This window comes from Macrotis lagotis, chromosome 3, assembly GCF_037893015.1.
Source record: "Macrotis lagotis isolate mMagLag1 chromosome 3, bilby.v1.9.chrom.fasta, whole genome shotgun sequence".
NCBI lineage: Eukaryota > Metazoa > Chordata > Mammalia > Peramelemorphia > Peramelidae > Macrotis > Macrotis lagotis.
Window position 1 is genome coordinate 149,499,558 of NC_133660.1, and position 12,003 is coordinate 149,511,560.

General features: G+C 32.5%; 1 protein-coding gene across 2 annotated transcripts in view; it reads left to right on the forward strand.

The window, feature by feature from the left end:
• EPHA5 (EPH receptor A5) overlaps nt 1–12,003 on the forward strand; it is a 567,705-nt gene that overhangs the window by 162,701 nt on the left and 393,001 nt on the right. Inside the window, exon 1 of one of the 2 annotated variants that reach the window (XM_074229342.1) lies at nt 1,290–1,902. The exons of the other annotated variant lie outside the window; for it this stretch is intronic. Within the exon in view, the coding sequence (XP_074085443.1) occupies nt 1,305–1,902 (598 nt within the window). The 5' untranslated portion in view covers nt 1,290–1,304. Of the gene's footprint in view, nt 1–1,289; nt 1,903–12,003 lie in introns of those variants that run through there. 2 annotated transcript variants of the gene reach the window in all.

The window sequence follows — 12,003 nt, forward strand, 5'->3', positions numbered from 1 at the left end:
AAAAATTTCTTCTTTCTCTTTTAAAAAGAAGAGAAAAACAAAACCCTTATAAAATATGAATAATCAAACAAAGCAAAACCTCATAGTGACAACTATAAAAATTTATGTCTTATTCTATATATTGAGTCCGTCATTCTCTAGCAGAAATGGATCAAATTATTCATCACTGATGATCTGGAGTTTTGTTTTGTCATTGCCTTTATCCATTGGATTCAATTTCCCTTTGAGCCTTAGAACTGAAGTAAACAAAGGTAAATTTAATTTTCCCTCAAAGATAATTACCAATCTCCCCTTCCCATGATATATATATATATATATATATATATATATATATATGTGCAAGAATTAGTGCTAGAAATAGCTTATCTATAGGAATATCCAGGCTCACAGTATTAATGAACAAAGGATGAAGCAAATGGTACTAATATAGAACAACATCCATTTGTGAATTTATTATACATAACCTATTTCAAAATTGCAAAACACTTTGTTGCACTGGAGAAGCAAGCATAGTATAATGGTTAGAGAGGTATAAAATGGTTCAAATCCCATTTGTTACACACATTTGCCAGTTGTTCAACTAGAAACCAATTATTTTTCCATTCACCCCTGGACAACACTTAAGACTATACTTTACATAGCAGTTATTGATCTTCATTGACAGTAGTTTATTTGCAGAATTATCTATAGTAATGTGTTTATTGTTTTGAAAAAATGTATGTACATTAATTTTATTTATGTTGGTATATATAGAGAATTAACTCGAAGTTTTGGTCATGGAGATGATGTTTTACTCCCCTTCCCACAACTTACTTTGTCTCTTTTTCTTTTTTCTTTTAATACTTAATCATTTTCTTCTTCTTTGTAGACCTCACTCATAATGATACACATGGAATTATATGCTTTTCCAACTTTTTCCCTTGTACTTTCATCAAAACTCTTCTTTATTTTTCCAGTAAATTAGAACTTCTTTAGGAAATATGCTTTCCATAGTCCCTAAACATTTATCAATTATAGGTAAGAGACAGGAGAAAAATTATTTTGTCTAGTACTTGAAAAGAAAATATTAAGGAAAAGAAATAAATTTTATCCCCCTTCCATTTCTATATACTTGATAGTTGAAACTTAAAGATTCATTTTTAAAAGATAATAAAGATGACAGTGAAGTATCTGATAGTCAAATGATACATTTTTCCTGTCTAATGAAATTTGTGTTTTCTATTTTTTTAATTGTACAGTGGGAAGAGATTGGAGAAGTGGATGAGAATTATGCCCCAATACATACCTATCAAGTATGCAAAGTTATGGAACAGAGTCAGAATAACTGGCTTCTCACCAGTTGGATTTCCAATGAAGGTGCCTCCAGAATATTCATAGAACTCAAATTTACTCTGAGGGACTGTAATAGCCTTCCAGGAGGACTTGGGACTTGCAAGGAGACTTTTAATATGTATTACTTTGAATCTGATGATGAAGATGGACGAAATATCAAAGAAAACCAGTATATCAAGATAGATACAATTGCTGCAGATGAAAGTTTTACTGAATTGGACCTTGGTGATCGAGTTATGAAACTTAATACAGAAATAAGAGATGTTGGGCCTCTGACCAAAAAGGGATTTTATCTTGCTTTCCAAGATGTGGGTGCCTGCATTGCTCTAGTATCAGTGCGTGTGTATTACAAAAAATGTCCTTCTGTGGTTCGAAACCTGGCACTCTTTCCGGACACAATCACTGGAGCAGATTCTTCTCAACTGCTAGAAGTATCAGGCTCCTGTGTCAACCACTCTGTGACTGAGGAACCACCCAAGATGCATTGCAGTGCTGAAGGAGAATGGTTGGTTCCAATTGGGAAATGCATGTGCAAAGCAGGGTACGAGGAGAAAAATGGCACCTGTCAAGGTAAGGATTTCCAATTAAAGTTTGATTTACATTTGGATTATCAAGGATAGTTCAATTCAAGACCTTCATTCTTGTATTTTTTTTCCTGAAACTATTGCTAGCAAATGATATTTTTCTTGGCTAATTTATGGAATTTGCATCTCTTACAAAAGATATTTTTAGATACATAATTGATGCCCATATTACCAGTGCCAATATAATGTATCATGCTGTTGGAATTCTTCCTCAAAATAAAAAAGTTAAGGGACAAAGGATTTCACATAACTGTTGTCTTCTAGTTTTTCTACCTGATGTTCTATTCTACTGTATTTCTGGATATTTCAATTTCAAATCATAGTACATGAACAGGTAAATGCATGTATGTATATGTTTATATATATATAGATATGAATGAACTATGGTTTGAATTTGTGTATATATATATATGTGTGTATGAACTATGAATTGAATTTGTATATATGAATATATGTATGTATATATACATATGAGTCAGTATATAGATAGATAAGTTGCTAAATTATTCAAAAAATAAAAGATATCCAGAGATCTTGGTGAAAAATAACATAAACAGAACACAATTTAATATATTTTTTAAAAAACATATATGTCTTTTTAAAAATATGTGAATATTAAACACATGTTAACCTGGTTATTAGGAAAAAATTATTTAAAGATAGTACTGAGACAAAAAAAGGTCGTTTCAAAGCAATTTTCACTTGCTGGGGCTTTTTTCTTTGAATGCTTCCTTTTAAATTGAAGCTTGATCATGCATGCTTTCCTCATCATTTGAACATACTTTCATTTTGCCCAAAGTGCAGTAAGTTTCTCTTCTCCACTGGGAAATTAATTAATGACTTTCTGGTAAAATAGAACTTTCTTTATTCCAAAGAGAAGAAAAATCTTTGGGAAAATAAAAAATGACCTTGTTTCCTTTTTTTGACAAGGTTAGTAGACTGGTAAATCAGGGGAATACTATAGATATGGAATATACCTAGATTTCAAAAAAAAAACTACTTAGCAAAGTCTCTAAATAATCCCTGTGGACATTATGGAAAAACACAGACTGTGTGATGATACATTTAGTTTGAAAAACTAGTCTCCAAAAGTAGTTGCTAATGGATCAATGTCAACCTGTAGAAATTCCTTTAGCTCTGTACTTCTAGATTCTTGATGTGGCATTGTTCTATTCAATATGTTATCTTAGACTTCTATGAAAGCATAAGTGGCATGCTGATCAAATTTCAGTATGACAGAAAGCTGTTAGGGATAATGAATACATTGGGCAATAAAAACAGAATCCAAATAGATTCTGATGAACTAGAATGATGGGAAAATCTATCCAAGTGAAATTAAATAGCAATATATGGAAAATTTCCAAAAGAGTTGATTCAAAAATCAACTGCACAAATGTAAGTTGGGAGAAATGTGTCTTACACTTATCTAACTTACTGGCCAAGTGTGGCCAAAATAGATTAAAATGTAACTGGGGAATAGTAAATAAAATCAATTAAAATGCCAAGAATCATATATAATGATAATTTTTGGTTTTCTAAGTTATTATGCTTTTGACTGTTCTGTTTATTTTGGATTTTGACAATATCAGCTTAGATAACAGTTTATGTGATGAAAATTTGTATGTTCTTTTGGACCACAAACTCACTAAAATTAAAAAGTATAACATGAGAAATAAAACAATATAAAAATAAATAACCATCAAAAATATATTTATCAAGGAATGCTATTTTCAGGCAACTTTAACAGGTACTGAATATTAGAACCAGGAAATATTCTGTTTTAATTAGATCATCTGAAATATTTTGCTCATTTCTTAGTAACAATCTTGGAAGGCCTTTGTGCATCCAGAGGAGGATAGTGAGGAAGCTCAAAATGATACCTTAAAAATTTTAATTGAATAATAGAAGAACTGTCATTGAAGGGTTATCTTTTAAAAGATTTTTTCTTTTTGTAGACATTAGAAAAATTAGAGATGCAATAAATTGAAATGGACTTTCTCAGATGGTAGTAATGTTTTTCTTTACCACAAAATTTCATAAACATTTTTGATGGCCATTTCCCAGAAATTGATATGGAGGGGATTCCTACTTAGAGCATAAGAAAATATTTAGAACATACTTTTAATCGAAAGTTCTGATGTCCATGTACAGATTTTATACTCCTGGAAAGATTTCAAGAGTTCTATTAAGTTATATGAGAAAATGTAAAATTTTTATTTTTACTTATCTTTAATTGATATATGACCTTTCTATCAATTATTATTTTTAAAAAGATCCAACATTTATCTGAGAATAGGTTCATATACTGTGCAAAGGGGCCATGATATCAAAGGTTAAGAACCTCTGTATTAGATGATATGGTTTACCCTCCTATTCATAGGTGGTATGATTCTCTGATCTAATTATTCCTTATCATGATTAGTATGTAAACAAAAAAATGAATTTTATCTTTGTATATGTATGTGTATATTTGGCTTAAGGGGAAGAAGGCAAACTCCTCCTCATTCCTTGAATTTTCTAAGTGTATATTATTTCAGATCATGCCTTATTTCTTTCCTAAGTGTGACTAACTTGTTTGTAAAAAATAAAAATGAATCTTTATAGATTATTTTCTCAGGAAAATCCAATTATTGAATGAAACCATAAATCACAGTGGTTACCCTTAATTATTTCTGTGCCGAAGTGAAAAAAAATACTAGAATTTCCTTTCTTAGTAGAACACTCTTTTCCCATCTTAGTTACCAATGATGTAGAACTGCATTTCCATGCCATTAGCATGATGGTTATATATATGTATCTATATCTCTATATATAAATATACATATATATGGTTTTTTATGAATTGAATGTGTAATTTATTGAAATGCTGTTAGGTTAAATTTGTCAAAGGTATAGATAAAGTTTTGCCTCTGATAGAGCTTAAAAGAAGTTACTAAATTTGTTGTATGTGTAGGTACTTTTTTATGCTAAAAGTGGCATATTTTTCTGGGAGTGTCTTCTTTGTGAGAGACAATAATTGTAACTGTATCAAATATGAGCCTACCAAAAGCTGTAAAACCATTTTTTTCAGATCTCATTTTCTCAAACCCTTCAAATTCAGTCAATTTCATTTTTAAGGTATTTTTCTCTTGATAACTTTTTTTTTAAGTAACATGACTTCCATGTTACCATGGAAGTTTAGATAGTGATCTAAGGATATCAGCAACTATCCTTCTAACTTCATTGAAAGTGGGAAAAAGAATCCACTTTTTTCCTTGAAATATTTATTCTAGGTAGAAAATCTTTAAGTGCCTATGATACATATTGAGAGAAATGTTGGGCAATACAAAGGGTAATAATAATAATAATAATAATAATAATAATAACAATAATAATAATAATAATAATAATAATACATTTTTGTTTAGTGACAGATTTTTAACAATATACCTCCTTTTCTTCCTTGTATTTTCTTTTTTACTTCATTTCCTGCTCCCAGAAAAGGGGGTGATAAATTGTAAAGAATGACCTGTAAAAACTGTTTATGTAGATAGCCTTGTAAGCCAACTGTGGCATTAGACAGTATGGTATAGGGCCAAGAAAGCTTAACCTAGAGGTTTAAGTATAACCTATGACTCTTGACTACCTAACAGACAAGTTGTTTAACAACTTTGTTTTACAGTTTTCTAATATGTAAAATGTAACTATTAAGAAATGTACTATCACAGATTTGTCATGAGACTCAGAAGGGAAATTGGATTTAAAACACTTCACAAACTTCAGTGTATTGTAAGAATATCAGTTGTTGTTAATTTGGTTCAAGCAATGGCAATACTGCATGTACCCTGGAAGATTTATCTGCTAACAATGAGAGCATCAATCAAACTTAATGGCCCTCAGATTCTTTAACTTAAAATCAAGAGGTCAGAGTAGATCCTATATTGAAGTCCCCTTCTCTGAACTACTACGCATTATGACAACTGCTGTCAAAAACTTTCCAGGTAGTCAGTATTTTTGACTGAAACTTTCAAGGTTCATCTTCTTTCTCTCTGGCACTTTTTCATCTTTCTATTTGTCTTAAATCTTCTAATGTTTAAATTTGTTTCATTCATTTCAACTTGACTATCTTTTAGTAAGGTCCCTATACACTAAAATTACTTCTTATCCCTACTACATATATTCATTCAGTTATCCATTCACACAAAGCATTTATGAAGCATCTATTATATGCTTTGTTAGTGCTATGGGAGATACAAAGACATACAAAGTGCTATGGGAGATACAAAGACATACAAGATATGTGGTTCCTACCCTTAAAGAGCTTATATTCTAGGAAAGTTGTACTTTATATTAGATCCTTGAACATTTTTAATATTTTGATTATACTATTCTAAAATAATTTATTTCCTTGTAACCCTTTGTATATTGTTTTGAACACTTAAAAACATTATTCTGAGAAGCTGTCCATATGCTTTGCAGATTGTCAGAGTTCCAGGATAGGTGAGCACACACATACACACACACAGACACACAAACATTTTTAAGAAACTTTATTCCAGTGTGAAAGCTTACAATATAAAAAAACATCACTTTCACTGAAAATTCTAGGTAGACATAGATTCAACCCTCTAATTAAAATATTTGCTCTTTACTTGTAACCATGTAAATCAATCATATTTTGAGGCACTTGGGAATATTAGAAAGAGTGCTGACTTTAGTCAAGAACTTTATAATTCAGGTACTGTAAAACTGTAGGCTAGCCACCTAACCTTTAAAAGTTGCAATTTCCTTCCCATTAAAAGGAATAACCTGATCAAATATTTAGAGTTAAATATCAAGCTACTTTGGCACAAATCGGTTTATTTGGAAAACTGCTAGAAAATAGCATAACTGAGGTTTGAACCAAGTTGTAAATGAGTTCATATACAAAATTTTTTCCCCTGCAGCACATTACTTCTCTGCCATTTAACATATATGAGGATAAGGAATTTGAAAAAATGAAATAATAATATCCTTGGACACCTATTTCTTAGAGATGCCATAACACTCAAATGAGATCATGAAGTAAAAGGCCTAAAAACCCTATATCATTTTGATGGTATTATCTATCAAGTTTTTCCTTTTCTCTCCACACTCTATCCCCTAATTTAATTATTAGGCTCCCTCTTTTTACATTAAGGGAAAAAAAGCAGGGATAGCTGGGTTGCACAGTGGATAGAGCACTAGCCCTGGAGTCGGCAGACCTGAGTTCAAATCCAGCCTCAGATACTTAATAATTGGCTAGATGTGTGACCTTGCGCAAGTCATTTTAACCCCATTGCCAAAAATAAATTTTAAAAAAAGGGAAAAAAAGGGTTTGATTGACCAGTGGAGTTAATGTTCATGGCTGTGCCTCCTTTAAGGTAACTTTCTACTGACTACTGATTAGATTGAAATTGTTTTCTGGTCAGCTAAGATCATGAAATTTCCCGTGCATATGGATTTTGGACCTTTAAAACATATATATGATGTTGAGTCATTGGGCAAAGAATTCTACCAGGATATAAATGAATATAAATAGCATCTGTTCATCATTCAGAATCCTTTATATTCTCCATGCTTCCAATCCAACTTCAATGATTTAATGAGTATTTCCTAGTTTTCTTGTGGCAGCCATGCAAGGCTAGACATGCAAGGCTTAATCTTTTATCAAGCATATGTTATTGAAAGGTTCAGCCATGTAGAAAGGAGATAGTCAGAAGAAAGTAGAAAACAAGTGGGAAGGGAGAAGCAGAGAGACCCACCTCAGAGAAAGTACAACAACAATCACTACCCTCCTCCCCTTAGTGAGCAGGACCTACTCCTAAAGTTCCAAAATCTTAGAAAGGAAGGGCATAAGACCATGAAGTTACAATAGGGGAGAAAAACCACCTGTGGGGGTGGAAATTCTCAAACATAGCCAGGAGCTCACCCAGCAGAGTCACATCTTGGTACTGAGGTTGACAGATAGAAGACTGAGAAAAGCAATTCTATGACTATGGATCATTTTGATTTCTCATATGTAAATTATCTTTGCATATCCTTTGACCATTTGTCAATTGGGAAATGGCTTGCTTTTTTGAAAATTTGACTTAGTTCTCTGTATATTTTATAAGTGAGTCCTTTGGCAGAAATATTAGTTGTAAAAAATTTTTTCTCAATTTACTACATTTCTTTTGATCTTGGTTACCATGGTTTTGTCTGAGTAAAAGCTTTTTAATTCAATGCAATCAAAATTATCTAGTTTCTTTTTAATGATGTTCTCCATCTCTTCCTTGGTCATAAACTGATTCCCTTTCCACAGATCTTACAGGAATACTGCTCCTTGATATTCTAGTATGTTTATACTAATGATTTTTTATGTCTAAATCTTGTATCCAGTTTGATCTTATCTTGGCAAAGTGTGTTAGTTGTTGATCTAATCCAAGTTTCTTCCCTACTAACTTACAATTCTCCCAACAGTTTTTATGGAAGAGAGAGATTTTTATCCCAATAGCTGGACTCTTTAGGTTTATAAAACAGAATTTCCTGCTATTGCACCTAGTCTATTCAATGGTCCATCATTCTGTTTCTTAGTCATTACTAAACAGTTTTGATGACTGATGCTTTATAATACAATTTTAGATCTAGTAAGGCTAAACCTCCTTCATTTGCACTTTTTTCATTGAATACTAGGAAATTCTTGACTTTTTATTTCTCCATAATTATTTACTTACATTTTTTCTAATTCATTAAAGGAATTTTTTGGAATTTTGATTGGTAGGGCACTAAACAAGTAGTTTAATTTTGATAGAATTGCCATTTTTATAATATTAGCTAAACCTATCCATGAGCAATTCATGTTTACCCAGTTATTTAAATCTCATATCATTTGTGTGAGAAGTGTTTTGTAATTGATTGGAAAAGTTTTTGAGTCTGCCTTGGCAAGTAGACCCCCAGGTCTTTTATATTGTCTGAGGTTACTTTGAATGGGATTTCCTTTGCTAACTCCTTCTGCTGTAACTTGCTAGTCATATATATATATATATATATATATATATATATATATATATATGTAAATGTTGAGAATTAATGAGGGTTTATTTTATATCATGCAACTTTGCTAAGGTTGTAAATTGTTTCTAGTAGTTTTTTGATGATTTTTTTGGGCTTCTCTAGGCATACCATCATGTCATCTGAAAAGAGTGAGAGTTTTGTCTCTTCCTTCCTAATTCTAATTCCTTCAATTTGGGTTCTTGTCTTATTGCTGAAGCTAACATTTTTACTACAATATTGAATAATAGTGGTGATAACGGGCATCCTTGTTTTACCCCTGATCTTATTGGGAATGGCTCTAGCCTAGCCCTGTTGCATATAATTCTTGTTGATGGTTTCAGATAGATACTGCTTATTATTCTAAAGAACAACCCATTTATTCCTACAGTTTCTAGAGTTTTTAGTAGGAATGGGTGCTGTATTTTGTCAAAAACATTTTCATCATCTATTGATATAATTATATGATTTCTGATAGGTTTGTTATTGATATAATTAATTTCTACTAACAGTTTTCCTAGGATAAATCCTACTTAATCATAACGTATTATCCTGGTGATACCTTCTTGTAATTGTTTTGCTAAGATTTTATTTAATATTTTTGAATCTATATTCACCAGGGAGATAGGTCTACAATTTTCTTTCTCTGTTTTAACTCTTCCTGATTTAGGTATCAGCACCACATTGATGTCATAGAAAGAGTTAGTCAGAGTTCCATCTTCACTTATTTTCCCAAAGAGTTTATATAGAATTGGAACCAACTCTTCCTTAAATGTTTGATAGAATTCAATTGTGAATTCATATGGACATGGAAATTTTTTCTTAGGGAGTTCAATAAGGGTTTATGGAACTACTTCTTCTGAGAAAGGGTCATTTAGGTTTTCAATTTCCTATTCATTTAATCTGGGCAACATATTTTTGTAAATTTGCATCCATTTCACTTAGATTGTCAAATTTATTGGCATAGAGTTGGGCAAATTAATTTTAAATTATTTTAATTTTTTCCTTGGTGGTGCTTTTTGCATTCATGATACTAGCAATTTCGTTTTCTTCATTCTTTTTTTTAGTCAAATTGACCATTTGTTTATCAATTTTATTGGTTTTTTCATAAAAGCAAATCTTGGTTCTATTTATTAGTTCAATAGTTTTTCTTGCTTTCAATTTTTTAAATTTCTCCCTTAATTTTTAGAATCTTTAATTTGATACATAATTTGTTCTTTCTCTAATTTTCTTGTTGCATATTTGGTTCATTGATTTTTTCTTTCTCTAATTTATTCCTATATGCATGTAAAGATATAATATATCCCTTGACATCTGCCTTTACTTTATCCCTAGGTTTTGCTATTTTGTTTAATTGTCATTATCTAGGATTGTCATTATCTAGGATTAAACAATTAATTCTTTCTATAATTTTTTGCTTGATCCACTCATTATTTAAAATGAAGTTATGTAGTTTCCAATTACTTCTGGGTCTATTTCTCCTTGGCCCAATACTGATTTTTATTGCATTATGATCTGAGAAAGATGTATTCGACTTCCGGTAAAGATGGCAGAGAGAAGACAGGCACAGTTCTAAAGTCTCCTGATTTTTTCCCATCTATCACATGAAACAAACCTTTTAAAAATCCAACCCACAAAACCCAGAAAGAAAAACCAGGAGAAAGAACATCTACCTCAGGATTTGTCTCCGGCAACAGCATTGGCCGAATTCAGGCGGGTGAGTCTGGGTTCAGAGGGAGGATCAGCCTCGAATCAACCAGGTTAACAGCAGAATTGGAGCTAGGAGTCTGAAGGCCCAAGAGCCGGACCTGCAGTGATGCTGGATGGCAGGGGCTTGAGTCAACTAGGGAGCAGAGGCACTGGTGTTGGGGATGTCCCCCGGGAGCTTGTGCATAGGACTTGGTGGGGGGAGTTCTGGTGAAGGAGAGCTGGGGACACCATCCCTGGGCTCCTCTAGTCTGAGAAACTGCAGAGTCCCATTACAGCTCAGACCTCTTCCCAAAGCAAACAAATGCAAACTACTTCTGCCACAGGCCCAGGTGTGTGAGCAGAAGAACCAGCCCAGCTGAAGAATGACCTCAGGTCAGGGTAAAGAGCACCATTGATTGAAGGCAAAAGATTTCAATAGCTCCAACTCCTCCCTTCAAGCAAAGAGAGAAGGCCTCAATCAAGGTCACAGATACTCCAGAGAAAGCAACCAACACTTCCTATTGGCCAGCCAGAGAAATTGCACTCAGTGAGTAAAGCCTTTAGCTATCCCAAGTCCCTGTGAACCAGCCCCTCCCCAACTCAAGTTCTTAGCAAAATGAAGAAGGGTCAGTGGAAGGTGGATCCATAGAAAAATTCTTGGAAGGGAAAGACTCTAACTCAGAAAGATCTGAAACCTCTGAGGAGAATACGATCTGGTCTTCAGCACAGAAAGACTTCCTTGAAGAAATAAGAAAGGAGCTTAAAAATCAACTGGAAAATTTGGGAGAGACAATTTATACCTTGCAACAAGAAAACAGAACCTTAGAAAGTACAATTGGACAAATACAAAAGGAGAATAAATCTCTCAGATCATCAATGGGACAATTACAAAATGAGAATAATTCTCTCAGATCCTCAATTGGGTAAATGCAAAAAAGAAAATAATTCTCTTGAAACTTCAATTGATCAAATGGAAAGCTCTTTCAAAAGTAGAATTGACCAATTGGAAAAGGAGTTGCAAAAGGTTAATGAAGAAACTTCTCCCCACAAAAAAGAATGGAGTCTACAGAAACTAATGACTCCCACGAGACAGCAAAAGTTAGTTAAACAAAATCAATAAATAGAAAAAAAATAGAAGAAAATGTAAAATACCTCATCAACAAAACCACTGACCTTGAGCATAGATCAAGGAGGGGCAAGCTGAAAATTATAGGACTTGAAGAGTCATTGAAGAGAAAAAGAAAGATGTATTCACCATTTCTGTCTTTCGACAATTAATCATTAGGATTTTATGCCCTAGGACATGGTCAATTTTTGTGTAAGCTCCATGTACTGCAGAAAATAATAGTATAATCCTTTCTATCCTCAT